The sequence below is a fragment of the Mustelus asterias genome, chromosome 4, assembly GCF_964213995.1.
Source record: "Mustelus asterias chromosome 4, sMusAst1.hap1.1, whole genome shotgun sequence".
Taxonomy (NCBI): Eukaryota; Metazoa; Chordata; class Chondrichthyes; order Carcharhiniformes; family Triakidae; genus Mustelus; species Mustelus asterias.
Window position 1 is genome coordinate 90125479 of NC_135804.1, and position 19796 is coordinate 90145274.

The window sequence follows — 19796 nt, forward strand, 5'->3', positions numbered from 1 at the left end:
CATGGGAAGTTCTGAGGCATACTGTGAACTGTGGGGCACCATTCACCCAACTGCATTCTAAGTATTCTAGCCAGGGGGAAAACTGAAATGTTTCACCACTGGCGTTAGCAGTGCACGTCAGGTAGGATTCACCCACCTTTAGCATTTTAAAATATGCATAATATGGGACATGCCAGCCAGCCCAGCTTTACAGAGATCGAGCCGCCCTGTTTTGATCTCAGCGCTGACGGACAGGTCCCCCTCCCACCCACAACGGACATGGTGACCCCCACTGACAAGCACCCCATCCTCTCAACAGCATGACGTTCTCCCCCCCACTACGGAAATTGTCACCTGACACCCCCTCACCCCCCCTCACCCGCTAGCTAGAGGCCCCACACCACCTCCCCAGAGGAGAGACACTCTGGGATGTGGTCCCCTCAGGTCCCACCTTCAGCTCCCGCCAATTCGAGTGCCAATGTTGCACTGCACCCTGACACTTACAACCAGACCTGCCTTAAAATCTGAGCAGGGGGTGGGGAGAGCAGAGAGGTAAATACTGGACTCTTGTGCCCCTCTGCTGCTGCCAGGCTGCGGAGAGAGGTCCTTCAAGGGACCTGGGGGTTGGGTGGGCTTGGGCTGGGAGGGAAGGGGTTGACCAAATGACTTTCCCCTGGGATAGTGGTCGAGTGGCTGCACTTGTCTGAGTTGCTCCAGAAAAAGTGATGTTCACTCTCGGGATGGTGATTTCTGATACAATTCTGGTTAAGATATTCATTATTGCCTCTGTCCTTTAAAAACTTTGAAGTGCCCTGGTCACTTTGATATCCATGCCCCATGGACACCTGAAGCCTTCAAACATTCCTGAGTAGGGATTGGTCCTGGTTAATGTCATAAGATCGAAGTGCTAAATTATGTCATTAAAGTGCTCATCGAAAAAATGCATCTCAAGTGCTGCCTTTATTCCTCACCACAACATTTATAAACATTCTGCCTTTGATTGACAGGTTAAATCAATTATCCACTAGCCATGAGGTTTCAGTTCCTCTTTACTAACCGCAATATTTACAACACACTTCGGATGCATCCAATCGTGAAGAGAAGGAAAAACAAACAAAGCTCCTGGTTAGTGGGTAGTTGATCAAACTTGTCAACCAAAGCACTTCACAGGAGCCAGAAACCAGATGCAGCTTCTTCAATTTCTAAGTCATCATTGTGCAGATGATCATATTTCAATAGCTAGTGACCTCAAATCTCAGTGAGCGTCAAATGTCATGTGTTGTGGGCTTAATATTTAGCTGGGAGATCCATATTTATCTATTGCCAATGGCCACGCGTGCTGAAACCCAGTTTATCTCCAGCACCACCTCCTCATCTGCTGCTGTCCAGGAGGCAATGAAGGGAGGGCCACCCATATGGTTCTTTGCTTTTCCTTGGTTCCTGTACTCACTCCTCCTGCAACAGGAGAAGGATGAGACCTATTAATGAGGAGTGGAGTGTGTTGAGGGCATGAGAGGGTAGCATTGTGGAGGGACACTATAAGGGATGGATGTGACATTGCAGTAAGACAAGGATGAGTGTCAGTGGTCAGATTCGGATGTGAGGAAGTGTTTCCGGAACATTCAACTGAGGAGTGATGTTCAGGAACAGGCTGGGTTTTGCACTTGAATGTGGAATGTTCCTCTCCTTTCCTGCCTCTTGCAGCAATGCCTCCAGGAGCAAGACACCAAACTCTGCTACTGACCTCCTCTGTCACTTCCAGTCATGCTTGCTATCTTCTCCCCACTCCTCATGGGGAACAGAACCTCCCAGTGGACATTTACAGGCTGTACTGGATGAACAGAAACTTCCTCCATTCAATCTTGGGAATATCAAATCTATTGTCTTCAGTCCTCGTTACAAACTCCATTCCCTAAGTTACCAATTTCATACTCTTCCTGATAACTGTCCAACACTGAACTCGGATGATTGCAATCACGCTGTCGTATTTGACCCTGGGAGGAGATTCCAAATTCATGCTCACATCATCACTAAGACTGCAGATTTTCACCTCTGTAATGTTGCCTAACTCCATCCCTGCCTTAGCTCATCTACTGCTCAAACCCTCATCCCTGACTTTGTGGCCTCGAGGCTTGTCGAGCTCCCACATTCTACCTTCAGTAAACTTGAGGTCATCCACACTCTGCTGTCGGTGTCCTAACTCACATCAAGCCCCTCACTCCTGTGCTCACTGACCTATCCTGGTTCATGGTTAAGCAGCACTTCAGTGTTAAATTCTCATTCTTTCTTTCCAATCCTTCAATGGCCCACCCCTTCCCTGTAATCTCCTCCAGCCTCACAACCAACATTTCCTTCGAATGTTTTCCATTCATGCACCAAAGAAATTTTATGATGTGCACCAACATCAAAGTGATGTGTAGATGTGCACCACCAGTTAAAACAAAATAAGTTTACGTATATTATATATTTTTAAGAAGATACCATAAGTATGGAAGAAAAAGAAAGAATACCACCCCAGCCATTGGCACAGTGGTAAGCTAGTTCACAAATTACCCAGATTTATTTACCATGCTGGCATTTCAACTCACGATCTCTAAGTTTTAAGTTCAGTACCATATCCACTACACTACCATACACTACACTACCATACACTACACTATACTACCATTTGCACATTCTCCTCGTGTCTGCGTGGGTTTCCTCCGGGTGCTCCGGTTTCCTCCCACAGTCCAAAGATGTGCGGGTTAGGTTGATTGGCCATGCTAAAAATTGCCCCTTAAGAGTCCTGAGATGCGTAGATTAGAGGGATTAGCGGGTAAATATGTAGGGATATGGGGGTAGGGCCTGGGTGGAATTGTGGTCGGTGCAGACTCGATGGGCCGAATGGCCTCCTTCTGCACTGTAGGGCTTCTATAATTCTATGATGATTCTATGATGTGTGAGAGGCATTTGTTAGTCTTTATATTGTAGCTTGTATTTTAGTCCTTTGATATAAGAAAGGTTGAATTAGTAGCAATGGTGGAATCTTTTGTTTCAACTTGGCAAACTCAACATTGAAAAAGCAGGGGAGGCCTGCCTGTTAAATTGATAGAAAATGTGAAAAAGACAACTTTTACTTTTCCAGCTTATTGAGTGCCTTCTTTACTGAAACCTACTATGAATAGTGTGGGAAACAGGGCTTGGGAGATTAATCATGTCAGGCTTAGCTTTCGTCCATTTATTTCCTGCTGTGGGGGAGTCTACCAGTTCCTTGCTTCTGGGCAAGTATGGCAGAAAACTTCATTTAACCAACAGGATGTGCGTGGCTGTAATAATTAAGTGCATGGCACTTGATGGATTGTTACGCTGCGGCATGTGTCTTGTGGGAATTTTTGACTGATGTGTTATTTTAGTATTCTCGAGAATATCATAAATTATGAATAAAGCCCACTTTGAGCACTGGCTAAATTCATTTTGATCCTACTAGAGTCAGTTTGTGAATTTTATAGTAATATCTGCTGAAGGCATTTTTTAGAGAAGGACTTTGCCATTACTTTATTCATAAAAATTGGGTGGGATTTTCTATGACACCCCCCCCCCCCCCCACCCATTGCATGTTTTTCCACGGTGGGGGTGGCCGGTGGTGGGAACTTTCGGTCCTGCCGATATCTACAGCATTTTGCGTGGTCTGTCCGCCCCACCGCTAGGGATTGTCATCAGCGGAACTGGAAGATTCCGCTGGCGGGAAGGGTCAGAAAATCCAGCCTAGTGCCTAACATGAAAGAAATATCTATACAATCCATCATGCCCAACATGAAAAACGAAATAGTTCCCTTTCTTGAAGTCTGCGTTTCAAAGCTTTTGATTTGAATATCCTTCAAAAGACATCAACCAAACTTACTGGTCAGGCTTTTAAATGGGACAGAGTTTCACGCAAATTGATATTTCATTCAATAAGCTAAGGTTCCGACAGTGTTAGAATGTAACCGGTGACCACTTTGTTTTGGATGTAATGTGACCAATGGTAACAAGTTGTAAAGGTCAGCTGACCCAGTAAACCATGGAATCAATTACAGAATGATGTGATGGTCAGCTGACCAGCTGACTCACTACAAATAAGAACGTGTTTGGAACTGTGGGGAGCTTGGAGTGGCCCAGGGCGAGGCCCAACGTTTGGAGTAATGAAGTTTCTTTATTGAACCCTTTCTTTGATTTATAAGTTGGAGTAAGTTTTGTTATATTTTCATTATCTGCATTTGAGAAATTCCTTCTGAAGAAACATACAGGACTGGAATTTGGACTTTTTAAAAACATTAATGCAATAATTTGAATTTGGATGCAGCTTATCTTTTTTTCTGATTCATGAATTATTTCAAAATTCCACACATTGGTATCTCAACACACAAACAAAATAAACATACAAGACTAGCACAGAGTATGATTGTGCAATATAGATTAACATTTAATTGACAATGCTTCACATTTAAAAAGCCATGGGATCAGATGCAAACATAAGAACTCAGGGCAGGAGTATGCTACTTAAAATATTCAAAGATTCTGTTTCCACTGCCTTTTGAAGAAGGGAGTTCCAAAGACTCATGACCCTCTGAGAGAACAAAATTCTCCTCATCTCTGTCTTAAATAAGTGACTCCTTATTTTTAAATAATGACACTTTGTTCAAGATTCTCCCACAAGAGGATACATCACAATGTTTAGCACTGCTCCCCCATAGCACCAGGGACCCGGGTTTGATTCCCAGTTTGAGTCACTGTCTGTGTGGAATCTGATGTGGAGATGCAGGCGTTGGACTGGGGTAAACACAGTAAGGAGCCTAACAACACCAGGTTAAAGTCCAACAGGTTTATTTGGTAGCAAACGCCACTAGCTTTCGGAGCGCTGCTCCTTCATCAGGTGAGTGGAAGATCTGCTCATAAGCAGCAAACAGGGCATATAAAGACACAAACTCAATTTACAGAATAATGAATAATGATTGGAATGTGAGTCTTTACAGCTAATGAAGTCTTAAAGGTACAGACAAGGTGAGTGGAGAGAGCATTAGCACAGGTTAAAGAGATGTGTATTGTCTCCAGACAGGACAGCCAGGCAAGTCCAGGCAAGTTGTGGGAGTTACAGATAGTGTGACATGAACCCAAGATCCTGGTTGAAGCCGTCCTCATGTGTGCGGAACCTGGCTATCAGTCTCTGCTCAGCGACTCTGCGCTGTCGTGTGTTGTGAAGGCTGCCTTGGAGAATGCTTGGGAGATTAATCATGTCAGATGAAGACGAACATCTCGCCAAGGCCATCCCCACACCCCCACTTCTTGCCTTCAAACAACCGCACAACCTCAAACAGATCATTGTCCGCAGCAAACTACCCAGCCTTCAGGAGAACAGTGACCTCGACACCACACAACCCTGCCACAGCAACCGCTGCAAGACGTGCCGGATCATCGACACTGATGCCATCATCACACGAGAACACCATCCACCAGGTACACGGTACATACTCTTGCAGCTCGGCCAACGTTGTCTACCTGATACGCTGCAGGAAAGGATGTCCCGAGGCATGGTACATTGGGGAAACCATGCAGATGCTACGATAACTGATGAATGAACACTGCTCGACTATCACCAGGCAAGACTGTTCTCTTCCTGTGGGGAGCACTTCAGCGGTCACGGGCATTCGGCCTCTGATATTCGGGTAAGCATTCTCCAAGGCGGCCTTCACAACACACAACAGCGCAGAGTCGCTGAGCAGAGACTGATAGCCAGGTTCCGCACACATGAGGATGGCCTCAACCGGGATCTTGGGTTCATGTCACACTATCTGTAACTCTCACAACTTGCCTGGACTTGCAAAATCTCACTGGCTGTCCTGTCTGGAGACAATACACATCTCTTTAACCTGTGCTAATGCTCTCTCCACCCACATTGTCTGTACCTTTAAGACTTGATTAGCTGTAAAGACTCGCATTCCAATCATTATTCATTATTCTGTAAATTGAGGTTGTGTCTTTATATGCCCTGTTTGCTGTTTATGAGCAGATCTTCCACTCACCTGACGAAGGAGCAGCGCTCTGAAAGCTAGTGGCGTTTGCTACCAAATAAACCTGTTGGACTTTAACCTGGTGTTGTTAGACTCCTTACTGCGTGAGCAATCTGCACATTTTGCCCGTGTCTGCGTGTGTTTCCTCTGGATGCTCCAATTTCCTCCCACAGTCTGAAAGACGTGCTGGTTAGGTGCATTGGCCATGCTAAATTCTCCCCCAGTGTGCCAGAACAGGCAGAGTGTGGCGACTAGGGGATTTTCACAGTAACTTCATTGCAGTGTTAACGTAAGCCTACTTGTGACACTAATAAATAAACTCCTCTCGATTTCCACTCTGTCAAGACCCCTCAGGATCTGATATGTTTCAATCAAGTCACCTCATACTCTTCTAAACTCCACTGAATATAAGCCCAACCTGTCCAACCTTTCCTCATAAGGCAAACCTCCCATTTCAGGTGATAGTCTATTAAACCTTCTCTGAACTGATGTCAATCATTGAGATCTACTGGGACAAAGTGAATTAGAACATTCACGCAACTCATGGAGGATAGACTATGATAAGGCAAAGGAGAACTCTTGGACTTCCATAGAGGTTGGCAGGTAACAGTGTCATTATGAAATATGGTCACATGAATATATTTCTGTAATTCAGTGATAACTTGTTTGCAGAACTTTTGCAAGTTGTGATACTTGAATTTAGTCATAAAGTCATATAGCACAGAAACAGGCCCTTTGGCCCACCATGTCTATGCGGGCCATCAAATTTCAATCTATACAAATCCTATTTAACAGCACTTGGACCATAGCATGCAATTAATACCTTGGCGAATTAAGTCCTTGTCCAGATGCTTCTTGACTGTTGCAAGAGTACCTGCCCCCACCAATTCCACCACCTTCTGGGTGAAACAATTTTTCCTCAGATCCCCTCTAAAACACTTACTCCTCACCTTAAATCTATGCCCTCAGCCATGGGAAAGGGGTTCTTACCCTATCTATATCTTGCCCTCTCATATGTCCCCGCAGCTTCCCCTATTGCAGGGAAATCAAACCCAGCCTATCCATTCTCTCCTCCGAGCTGAAATTTTCCATACCAGGCAACATCCTGGTGAATTACCTCTGCACCCATTGGCTAGCTGTTGCTTCCTGAATTTGGGTTGCCAACAGACTGGGGCATCCAGATAAGGCCTGGGAGTTAAATCCTGAAGGCCTCTCATCCTGCCAGGATCCAGGTTGTTTGTTGTCAATCTTTGCCCCCATGCATCTGATTCCCATCCCAAGTTAAAGCTGTGGCTACAGTCTCCTGCCATTGGACTCGTTCTGATGATCCACATTATGTCATGAATGTGGTACCCTGACAAACTCTGGTGTAATTAATGATGCTATTTGAAGTTACCAATACTTCTTCATTCCGATACTTTATGCCCCCTTTATAAAAAAAGGCAAGAGCATTTTGAGCTTTTGTCTTTATCTGCACACTTCTAAGGAATTGTGTATATGAATTCTTTGGTCTCGCTATTGATTCAGACCTATGGGCAGCACAGTGGCACTGTAGTTGGCACTGCTTCCTCACAGTGTCAGGACACGGGATCCCATTCCCAGTTTGGGTCACTGTCTGTGCGGAATCTGCATGTTATTGCCGTGTCTGTGTGGGTTTCCTCTGGGTGCTCCAGTTTCCTCCCACAGTCTGAAAGGCTTGCCGGCCATGCTAAATTTTCCCTCAACGTACCTGAACAGGCGTTGGAGTGTGGCGACTCTTGGGATTTTCACAGTAACTTCATTGCAGTGTCAATATAAGCCTACTTTGATACTAATAATTTACTTTTAAACCACCTTTCAGCTTCTTTCCTTTCTTCGATTCCTTATTTTTCCTCCCAAAATGTACATTATATGTTTTTCAGAACTGTTTTTTATCTATATATCCTCCTTTCTCACATTCATGTGGTTTCTTCCAACAACATTTTAAAAGAAGTGATTCAAGATATTTATTTAATACCTGCATCATACCTTCTTCCTCGAACATTGTCCTCCTTTGATAAACTTTTTAAAACTTGTATACGTTTAGGAAAGCACCTTACTATTTCCTTTTATATTATCTACGAAACATTTCTCATCTCTGCTTTGACAATCCGAGAGTCAGTGTGGCTTTTCATCCAAACCTATTTTCTGATTTTGAAAACTAAAATAAAACAGAGGAAACTCATCCCTTTTCAGATGCAGTTTGAAGATTACACACAGTTTTCAATGTTCACTTCAACAGAGATGGATAGGTTCTTGATTGGTAAGAGGATTCACAAGTTATGGGGAAAAGGGTGGGAGAATGGGTTGAGAAACTTATTAACCATGATTGAATGGTGGAGCAGACTCGATGGGTTGAGTGGCTTAATTCTGCTCCTATATTTTATGATGTGGAGATGCCGGTGTTCTGTTGGGGTGGGCACAGTAAGAAGTCTCACAACTCCAGGTTAAAGCCCAACAGGTTTATCTGGAATCACGAGCTTTTGGAGCACTGCTCTTTCACTCATCTGATGAAGGAGCAGTGCTCCGAAAGCTTGTGATTCCGGATAAACTTGTTGGACTTTAACCTGGTGTTGTGAGACTTCTTCCTATATTTTATGGTCTTACAGTCTTCTGAAGGCTGAGCTTTGCTACTCCAACCATTTTGGGAAAAAAACAACTCAAAGGAGTTAAAACCCGACATCCTCAAAACTTCTAAACTTTAGCTGACTTGCATGCACTTACATGTGTACCGCACATGAATCAGTGGCCTGGTAAGATAAAGGGTTTTTATTTTCTGACAATAGACTTGTAGTTATCTGCTATTCCTTACCTGTAGTGAAGTGGGTGATGTCCTGAACCGTGCTGATTGGATTGTTATTTTTAAATGAGTACAGATTAAATGGAAACAGATTGCCGTTTAAGTCTTCCCAGAGATTATAGTTTGGGGTTGTCCATCGTCCAGATATAACATCGTAATCACGATGCCCCAGATGTACGAGCTTTGTCAGGGGATCATAAAGACCACCATGAAAACCAATGATAATTTGAAAATCAGAGTTGGAATCTTGGTAAATATCTCCGTAGGGTGTGTACTTCATCTGCTTAATTAATTGCCCAGAATTACTGAACACAGCCAAGGGGGTCCCTGTGTTATCACAGGTTATATAAAACTCTTCACCATTGCTGATCTCCATGGCTATGAGATGACCTTGAAGATCATAGTAGAGTGATGTGATTTCAGAGTTTGTATGGTTGTACATATGAGTGATTCTGGTTGGGTGAATCAGATCTGCATAAAAGTACTGCAGGTGCTGGCCGGTGTTTGTTTTGCTGGCTACACGTCTTCCCAATCCATCGTATCGATACAACATACTCCAACCTGCAACATTATCGTATGCCCTGTTGAGTAAACCGTTGGAGTTGTAGTCGAATATGATATCACCCCTCTGCTTGAGGAAGCCATCTTCATCCATTTTGTACTGCACTTCTCCAAATCTGGTAATCCTATCTCGTAGGTCATACCTCAGTGGGGTGAGATGAGCACTATTCTCATAGCTCATCAAGTTGATGTTTCCATTTAAGTCATAATTATAGCGCCATTGGGGTTTGTTGTTAACTGAAACCGTTTGCAGCTGCCCATCGGCATCATATTCATAGGAGTGCTTAGTAAGATTGGTATCAGTTCCAACTCTTATTTCACACACTATCATACGTCCCATGTTGTCATACTGAATGGTCATCCAATATGTAATGGATCTCAGGATCTCAAATTGGACCTCTCTCACTTGGCCGTTGGTGTTGAATCTCTTGGTGTGTGTCATAACAGTCGTGGTTATAATCTGGTTTAGGTCATAATAGATCACACTGAACTTCCCGAATTGTTCTGTCCGTCCTGACACATCATCGTGACGATAAAGATCAATGGGCAGGGGAGTTTCATTGATCATAGCCTGCATGCTCGTGATTCGGAGGTTATTATAACTGTAGTCAAAGCGAGCATTAACAAGAGTGTCGTCGCTGAACCTAAAGATTTGTCGAGCAATAAGGGGCCCAGTTTGTCGAAATCGCACCGTGCAGGTAAATCCTTCGTGTATCAGCTGGATGGTCTTAATCACACCGGCTGTCTCATCGTAAGTGAAGTTGACCTGAGTAGTATCGTAAACAATCTCGGAAAACTTGGACAGTCTGGTGTATTTGTAGATCACCATGCGTCCAGACCCCAAGTACAAAGTTTGGAGCAAGCGCCCGTCCTCAGTGTAATCCTGTATGATGGAGGCACTACTGTCAGGTGGACTGTAGATGTTCCTATAATATCCTACAGAGCAAATGGTCTGCAAAGTATGCCGAACCATACTGGGCATGGTGATTGAGAAAAGTCTATCGGTCTGATCGTAGTCAAAAATGTACCTCCGCTGGCTGTGCAAAAGAAGTGTCACAGACTGTTGAAAAATAAAACTAAAAGTTATTGACTGGCAATTTGAGATATCCACAGAAACAAACCCAGGAACACTTTCTGAGAAGCAAAACAGAGTTGTTTTAGGTAAATTTAAATTACAATGATAGTGCAGGTGTGTGCCAGAATAAAGCACTATGAAACACCCGAGAGAATGTGGTCTCACACCACACGACTTTGACACCACATGATTTGCAAATTTAGTGTAAATCAGGTGAAAAAGTAACTCAGGGGGGTCCTGAGTACTTGCAATGAATTTAGTTGTTTCCTCGTGCTTCCTACACTGTTTAAATTTACAACTAACTGCACGTAAACTCCCATGAACAGAGTATATCCTGGGCACTAGAATTCGAGTTTCGCCTGGGTAGTTCAAACAGGGTTAATTCTCTTCTCCACCCCATTCTTGCTCTGATTTATCTGTCCTCGGACCCTGCACAGGTCTAATGAAGGTTAACTGAAGCGTGAGGTACAGCAACTCAGCTTTCAATTTAGCACTTTCCAGACTTCCAGAGCAGGATTTTCCAGCCATGCTCACCCCAAGACTGAAAAATCCCTCCCAAGGCTAATAGACTTTTGTGTGGTCCTGTCCCACCTGCTACAATTCCCGTGGTGGGCAGAATGGCAAAATTCCACCCCCAGACTCAACACTGGGTTGAACAATTCCAACCAGCTGAACTCTGCTGTCATTTCTTCTGGCCGCAACTGTTGGTGATGATTCAGCTATGCCAACTCCCTCTAACTCATCTTTTAATGCTATACTTGTCCCATTACAATCTCATTTTGCCTTGCATCATTCCTTTTTCTCAATTAATCTCTCTTGTTCTGCGTCCTATTAATACCATTCCCTTTAAGCCTTTCCTCCGCCGTCTTTTCATTGCTTCTGGACCTGAAGAAAGGTCATCAGCCTGAGACATTATTTTGTGTTTCTTTCTCCACAAACGCTGCCTGATCTGCTGAATATTTCCATTATTTTCTGTTTTTATTTCAGATTTCCAATATCAGGGGTACTTTGCTTTTGTATTATCAACAAAAAATATTGCCAAACACTCTGCAGGTCAGGCTGCATCGACAGAGAGAAAATAATGATCTTTCATCAGGGTTGATAGCGATGATCAGCACTTAAGCAGGTGCTGAGACAGGCGAAAGTCTGTGATAGAATGGAGGCAGGGTGATTAAAAGACAAAAGTAATGATGGTGTAAAGTAAAAGGTGGTGATGAAGGTGGGGCGGCACGGTGGCACAATGGTTAGCGCTGCTTCCTCACAGCGCCAGGGACCTGGGTTCGTTTCAGCCCTGGGTGTCTGTGTTGTGTTTACATGCTCTCTCCATCTCTGTGTGGGTTTCCTCCGTGTGCTCTGGATTCCTCCCACAGTCCAAAGATGTGCAGGTTAGGTGGATTAGCCGTGCTAAATTGCCCCTTAGTGCCCAATATGCATAGCTTAGAGGATTAATGGAGTAAATGTGTGGGGTTACAGGGATAGGTCTGGGTAAGATGCTCTGTCGGAGGGTCGGTGCAGACTTGATGGGCCAAATGGCCTCCTTCTGCACTGTAGGGATTCTATGATAATGAGACATGAAATAAAAAAAATTGCATTTCTACAGCACCCTTCATGACCACTGGATGTCAATTAAATACTTTAGAAGTGTATTATTGTGGTAATGTAGGGACTAATGTAGCAACTAATATATGCACAGCAAGCTCCCACAAAATAGCAATGTGATAGTGACCAGACAATTTTTTTTCATGTGACGATCTGATCCAAAGGATGGCACCTCCAACAATGCAACACTTATTGAGTACCGCACTAGAATGTCTGCTTTGATTTTTGCACTCAAGCTCAGGAGTGGGACCTGAACTCACTACCTTCTAACTAAGTGGCAAGAAGAGCTACCACCTGAACCATAGCAGGCAAACAATAATGGCAGAGGAAGTGTTAATGGTTACAGTAGAATAACAAAGGAAAGCACGGAAATTGTGATAAAGCTGGACAGGTTTGCAAGAATATGGAACGAAGGCAGATGGCTGGAGTTAAGATACAGAGCAGAAATGAGACCCTTGGATGGCAAAACAGACTCAAGCCTACTCCTGTTTCTATGTTCCTATATTACAAATCAACACCATTTAAAAAGGGACAGAACAGAGGGAAGGAGGGAGGAGAAAAAGCACAGACACGAGAAAAAATGGATGAGGTGTAAAATAGGAGGTGGATTAATGGCAAGTGCAGATTCAGCACTGCAGTCTGCATGGGGGTGTGGCGTGAACAAGGTTGCTGGGGAGGGGGTTGGTCAGCTGTTTTGGGCATGTGAGAGGGACATGAGGGTGATGTGAGCAGAAGCAAGGGTGTGAGAAGCAAGGTCCGCAGTGCCGGGTTGTTCTGGGGAGTGGTGAGCAGTGCAGGGGTTGGGGTGAATAGGGTTGCTGGGAGTGGGGCTGGTGGGGTGGGGGGGGGGGGGGGGGGGGGCTGTGGTGCGGAGTGGTGGTGAGCAGTGCTGGGAGTGAACAAAACTTGGGATAGTGGTGACCAGAGCCAAGGGTGACAAGGGTGCTGGAGTCTTTTGATGCTGGTTTATTGGACTGCACTCCTCTGCAGGTTTTACACTTGCTGGGAACAGTTCTAGATACACCAGGCTAAAAATCTGTGTATGTCCCGGGCAAACAGCCCAGGTTTAAGTGCTGACAGTTTTCAGCAGGAACAATGCTCCCCTGGAGCCATTTCTGATGAGCTAGAAATTCTGGAATAAGGTGTAAATTGGTTTCCTGGAATTTCTGATTTTACTGCAGCCTTCAATCGTGATGAGCTTTTCATTACTGAGACCAGAAGATATGGGCCATTGTCCCCACAGTGTGATGCCCACAACTCGACACAGCACTCCAGATGTGGTCTAACAAATGTCTAACAAAGGCCAAAACTCCTCTCCTTTATACCCTACCTCTTAGGATGAAATACTAACATTTCATTAGCTTTTCTGATAACCTATGGTTTAACAAAAACAAAGTGTACTGGAAGAACTCAACTGGTCTGGCAGTATTTGTGGAGAGAGGAATTGTTTGAGTCCAATATGATTCTTCTTTGGAAGAAGATTCTGGTTCTAAGGTGGAGTCATATTGGACTCAAGGTATTAACTCTGTTTCTATCTCTCTCTCAGACGCTGCCAGACGTGCTGAGTTTGTCCAGCACATCCTGTTTTTATTTCAGATATCCAGCACCCACAGCATTTAGCTTTCACTCCACTTTAATGATCTGTGTGATCTGTTAAATCATTTTAAAGATCTCATGCATCCCTAAATCTCTTTGGACCTTCTCCATTCCTGCCTTTTTATTGTTTAAAAAAAATACTCAGATCTATCCTATTTTTTGGTCCAAAATGGATGAGCTCACAGTGACCGGTGTTGAAATCCACTGACTTAATCTGCCAATATCTCCTTAGAATGTTATGCTTCCATCTGCACTACTTACTGTGCCACCAATCTTTGTGTCATTAGCAAACTTGGATGTCTGACTCCCTATTGTGTTATCTATGCAATATAGTGAACAGAAAAGACCTTAGCACCAACCCTCTTGGTACGTCACTAGATACTTCCTTCCAGTTTGACAACATAGTTATTATCCCTACTGTCTGTCTTAAACTGCCTAACTAATCTCCTAACTACGTCAGTGATTTGCCTTTAGCTGTGAGCTTCAGTTTTAACACTGGGTTTGATGAAGGATCACATCCAGAACGTTTAACTCCTCTGTCCCATTTCCAGAGAGCTGCTTCACCTGCTGAACATTTCTAGCACTCTCTGTGCTAAGAATTTCCACCTGAGGGAACGGGCAACTGCCCTGCATGCTGGATTTTTCACATGCCACTCATTCATCTGCTATATTGTGTTTAATAGTGACACTGACTAATTTGCTTTTCAATTTGCTCCCCTCTCTTTCAGACAAAATATCTTACACTTGTCTCGTGATTTCCCCAAGTGACTGATAATTCATTGCCCTGTTTCACTGTGTGTCATTGTACTATGAGTCCACTACGTGACCTATCTTTAATATTCCTTTATACTGTTTGAAGCAGAGCAGGTCCTTCAAAATGCTGAAATTATACCTGAATGCATTGTAAACATGGTGATGGCAAGTCAGTACAAATGTACACTCGAGTGGTTAAAAGGCCTCCTTGACAGGGTACGAGTGACAAAGGTGATGATGGTGCAAAGCAAAAGGAGGAGAAAATGAGACAAGCAAAGAAGCAAATGATGGGCTTCCAGAAAATATAAATGCTTGCGGCAGAACAGTAGAGGAGGAAGAAAGCGTGGAAAATCTGGCAAAGAAAAGGTTAATGTGGCACAGTAATGTGGTGGAAGAAAGGTGAATGGACCCCAGGGTGCCGACCCACTGCCAACTCACGCTTTGCCTGTCTTTCATCTTTTCAGCTATTGACACTTGCTTTGCAATTCTAGGGCTTTATATTTCCCTTTCAGGTTTCCAGCATTCAGATTTTGTTTCCTTTTGCCTTCATTAGCTTTATTCTGTTAAGGTGAATTGAGCTGCATGTAAATTAATAATTCCAGAATTACCAAAGCTTGCCTGCATATTATCATTGCATTTAATATAGTGTAACCTATGTAAATTAGGTGTACGTATAAATTTGGCACAATTAAAAATTCATTGGTATCCTTAACAAAAATACATCTATGCATCACGTTTAGTAAAAGAAAATCTATTTTAATTAACCAAATTTGCATGCACCAATTTTAATATTGTCTCCATCGTAATACATTCCCTAAGTTTCATCTTAAGTTTTTCAATTGCTAAAGGAAAGTATATTTTATAATTAACATAAGTTGTCCATGCTTTTTAGCAGAATCATTGTGCTACTCCTATTAGCATGATGAATATTGCCTCCAGATCTTTGTGCATTTTATTCCTTTGTACTGACAAAATAGGACAAACCACAATATATTGCAATGTTCTGAACAATGTATTAGAATTCCTTATAGCAGAGAAAAAAGGAAAATATTTCCCTTGAGGCTTCATAAGAAAATGAATTGTACAGTGTGGAACTGAGCCATCAACAACAAAATAAGCCCCATTTCAATCCGCTTTTGTGACTGAATTGCCTTCTTGGGTGAGGTGGCAGGAGTCATTTTTAACTCCGCCTATTCAGTTGGCCTCAGCATCCCTCGTTCCATATAAACGATGGAAACGCAGTTAAGGAGCCCATTCGTGATCACTGTACAGTAAATTCCACTGACAAGTGCACAGGCGCAAATTTAACCACTGCTAACAACAGGCTGTGGCTACTTCCAGCATGGCATGCCTCTTGGGGAAGGATTCTGCATGGGTGTCCCCAGTGTACACTAGAAACCTGTGAAGGAGCACTATTCTGACGTTATGCAGCCCAACCAACGGCTGCGATGCTGGGGTAAATTATTTGAACCACACAGATCCAGGCATTGAATTAGCTTGTCATTCTGCAAGCTACACATCTGTAAGAGGAGCCTGGCACAAGTAATACCTATAGGGTACAAGAATTGTATGCAAGGTACTTGTTAAGATCTTCTGCTAATGCAAGGTGAATGCAGGTACTCTGGACTGTTTTTAGAGGTGTTGTGGTCAGTTCCTGGATTTCCCAGGGAGTGTTGCTGCATCCTCACAGGGAAGGCAGATGGATGGGAACTGCAAGCTTTCAAACTTCATAATTCCCAACCCTCCAAATTTGTGACTCTCTCGTGCCTTGCTGACTGGACTCTACAGACCACGACTCTACGTGGCAGTCATCAGGTGATGTCATTGAGCCCGAGGCTCTAACAGTTGCTGGTGATGCCATAGAATGGGGGAAGGGACAGGAGTAGGGTCACAATGTCACATAAAATTCATAGAGCTGATCTCACAGGCTGCTTGAGGCACAGCTCAAAAGAAGTACCCAGATCATTCTTGGAACAACCCAGATAATCTGTGAGCATAATCTCCTCATTGTTTAATAGATTTCCATGATTTGTGTTATCTGCCCCTTATAGCCAAGTCCAATGCATTGTGGTGGGCAGACGTTTATCGGAAAGGGGAAGTCCCAATGTCAGGAGCATATGTGAATTCTGAGCTTGTACGAATGCACAGTGGCACCACGATAGCAAATTTTCCAAAGGTGGCTTCGTAATTGGCCACTGCCAGGCCTACCACCCAATTAAGGATGATGGGTAGGCTGCTCTTGCAACCAACCCAATCAGAGGCCTATCTGTTCTAGAGCCTCATCAGCACCATCCAGACAGTTAGGTGCTACTGAAGCAGGCCATGACCCAGAGGATGGCTCAATGTGGAGGCTCCCTCAAGAGCGTAATTTAAGTAAATAAAAAGTTGGGTGGCTGAGATTGGTAAGGGAAGGGAAACCCCTCTGGATAAGTATTTGGGACCCTGGGGTTGGCCGTTCTTGATTGTGACCCCCTATTTGGGTCTTTGGATCCTCCGGTTCTGATGCCTCCCTGAGATGCCGCTGGTTGGCAGACTCCATGCAGATAGTGGCCTCCCCATGTGGTGGGCAGTGAAGCGCTCCATTGCCAATAAAATGCTCATGGCCTGGAAAAGTGGCCTTAATTGGACCTAAATTATTCAAATGTGGAAACCTTTCCAACTGCATAACTTCACTGGAGAGCTGTCCAATTATGGTTCCCTGGCATTTACTGGCTCTCCTCTCTCCAGTCCATTGTCCCGAGATTTGTAACATTCTGACCTATTTCTCAAAAACAGCGGTGGACCTGTCACTGGGTTAAAATCCTGGAACTACCCTCTCCCCCCCGCCCCTTCCCCAAATAGCACTGTGGGTGTGCCTACACCACACGGACTACTGTGGTCCAAGAAGTCAGCTCATCACTATCTTCTCAAGTGCAATTAGTGTGGACCATAAATGTTGGCCATGCCAGTGAAACCCACACCTCGTGAACAAATAGATAAATGAAAAACCCGAGGGACACATCACTGTATATTATCCTGCAGTTCGAAAAACAGTCACAACTATTCTCCACATGATTATTGGTGGTAACAGAAACAATTACATTCAAGTGGCTTTTAAAAGACTCTGACACTAGCTATACATACAGAGTGTTTAAATATAATGGTCACCATTGATTGGAGGAATACTACTTTCACGGATAATTGCTGAGGGCTCCGTCTTTGAGGCTAATAATTAAAGTTGAAGACGTTAATCTCAAATTTCACCAGTTTAACATGAGATTAATCAACGTTATTCGAAAAAAGTGAATCAAATGCTGTGTTTGGTGTCTGAATTGGTGGAGGGGGAGGGGAGCTGCTGAAAATAGCACCTGATATGATGTGTTGCACATTTTGCAGTACAGCAAATAGGTTTCTTGTCAGTTGGACACAGAAGCAGACATTGAACATATGAGGTAAATCTATGGTTTAGCCATCAAACTAGATGCAAGCGGAGTACAGGTGAAAGCTTTGGAGAGTGAAATACTGAATTAGTAATGAGGATGAAAATAAGCTGCACCATTACGGCATTGAAAGCATTTACAATACCCTTATTGCCTGTTGTGCTGTGGACAATCTGTATCTATGTATAACCCGAGTCTACCGTGCAACATAATTTAATAGCACAGCTTTCACTTTCTTTCCCCATAGTGCAAATTCAAAATCAGTTCCTATTTGATTTTATTTTTAAGCATGCTATTATAGCTGAGGTTATCAACTTTAGTTCACTCATGTTGCTAAAGGCGTTGATACAACTTTCCTTAGACCGAACACGAGAAATGATTTTATTTTTTAAAAATTCCAGAACAATTCTATGTTGCCTCACCTTTTCTGAATAAGTGTAACTCCATATTTTCCCATCTGCCAGCACTCTGGATATGATCCTGCCACTCTGATCATATTCCATTCGTTCAATGCAAGTCCCCCGCTGAATGCTTGTCAGCAGCCCCATGGGGGAATAGGTGACATTGACCTCACTGAACTTGTTGCTGGGTGCCCAAAGAACTGGCCGTCCCAATTGGTCATACTGAATCTTGAGGGTAAACTTTCGATGGTCATCATAAATCTTTCCGATTCTGGTGCGACGGTCAAAGTCTATTGACAGCAGGTTTCTGTTGTGAGCCTAATGATAAACAAATCAGCTTGAATCACCTATCACTAATAACAAAGTCATCGCTTTGACTTACAAAATCAAAGTCTTGATAAAATATAAACAAAGCAATTATCTGATAACGAAAAGGATTGATAATTTTTCTGTATATAATTTATATTATAATTTATTTTCCAAAGAATTCTCCATAAATCCCCTATGAATCTCAGCAGGTCTCGGATTTTAACATCACCATTAACAACAACAGTACCAGGACCAAGCAGCCCACTTGATTGGCACCACATCCACAAACATCCACTCCCTTCACGACCGAATCTTAGTAGCAGCAGTGTGTACTATCTGCAAGATGCATTGCAGCAATTCACCAAAGATCCTTAGACAGCCCCTTACAAACCCATGACCACTTCATCAGAAGGACAAGGGCAGCGGATACATGGGAGCACCACCACCTACAAGTTCCCCTCCAAGCCACTCACCATTCTGACTTGGAAATATATCCTTCACAGTTGCTGTGTCAAAATCCTGGAATTCCCTCTGTAATGGTATTGTGGGTCAACCTACAGCATGTGGACTGTAGCGTTTCAAGAAGGCTGCTCTCCACCACCTTCTTGAGGGCAAATAGGGATGGGAAATAAATGCTGGTCAGCCAGCACGCAGGTCCCATGACTGAAGAAAAAAAACTTGCATTTATATAGTGCCTTCAACACAATAGAATGTCCCAAGTTCTACATTGGTCCACCTGAATTATAGAAAAATAGCCATGGGATATTTGTAGATTTTATCCTTCAAAACGAGTGTTATGTGTGGCTACAGCACTTTGAGCTGTCCACCAGAAGGTGAAATATTAGTAGCAACACCTCTGTCACTGGTGATACAGAAACATGAAACTCATGGTTGGCTCCAGATATCTGACCAAAGAAATAAAAAGGAAGGAGAAACTTTCAATTATAAAGTGCCTATCACAACCTTAGGATGTCGCAAAATACTTTACAACTGATGAAGTACCTGTGAAATGCCATCACTGTTGTAATATATAACTATTCAGCCTTTGTTGTATTTTTCTTATGTCCCATTTGAATCTAATTTCGATGTATACGATTCCTGAGCCCGGCAACTACTATTTTCAAGATTTATGATCTTCAGGGAATTAATTTTGTTTTGACATATGAAGCTTATTATAACACAGAAAGATGCATAAGTAGCAAAAAGCACAATGAATCATTCCACTGATTACTCTCAGCAGATTGTTGTTACCATATTCCA

General features: G+C 43.4%; 1 protein-coding gene across 4 annotated transcripts in view; it reads right to left on the minus strand.

Annotated features, from left to right (window-relative positions):
* tenm1 (teneurin transmembrane protein 1) overlaps positions 1 to 19796 on the minus strand; it is a 770685-nt gene that overhangs the window by 15905 nt on the left and 734984 nt on the right. For all 4 annotated transcript variants that reach the window (XM_078211359.1, XM_078211358.1, XM_078211357.1 and 1 more), the window contains 2 exons: positions 18249 to 18545; positions 8836 to 10444 (listed from right to left, as the gene is read on the minus strand). In XM_078211359.1, the coding sequence (XP_078067485.1) occupies positions 8836 to 10444; positions 18249 to 18545 (1906 nt within the window). The remainder of the gene's footprint in view (positions 1 to 8835; positions 10445 to 18248; positions 18546 to 19796) is intronic.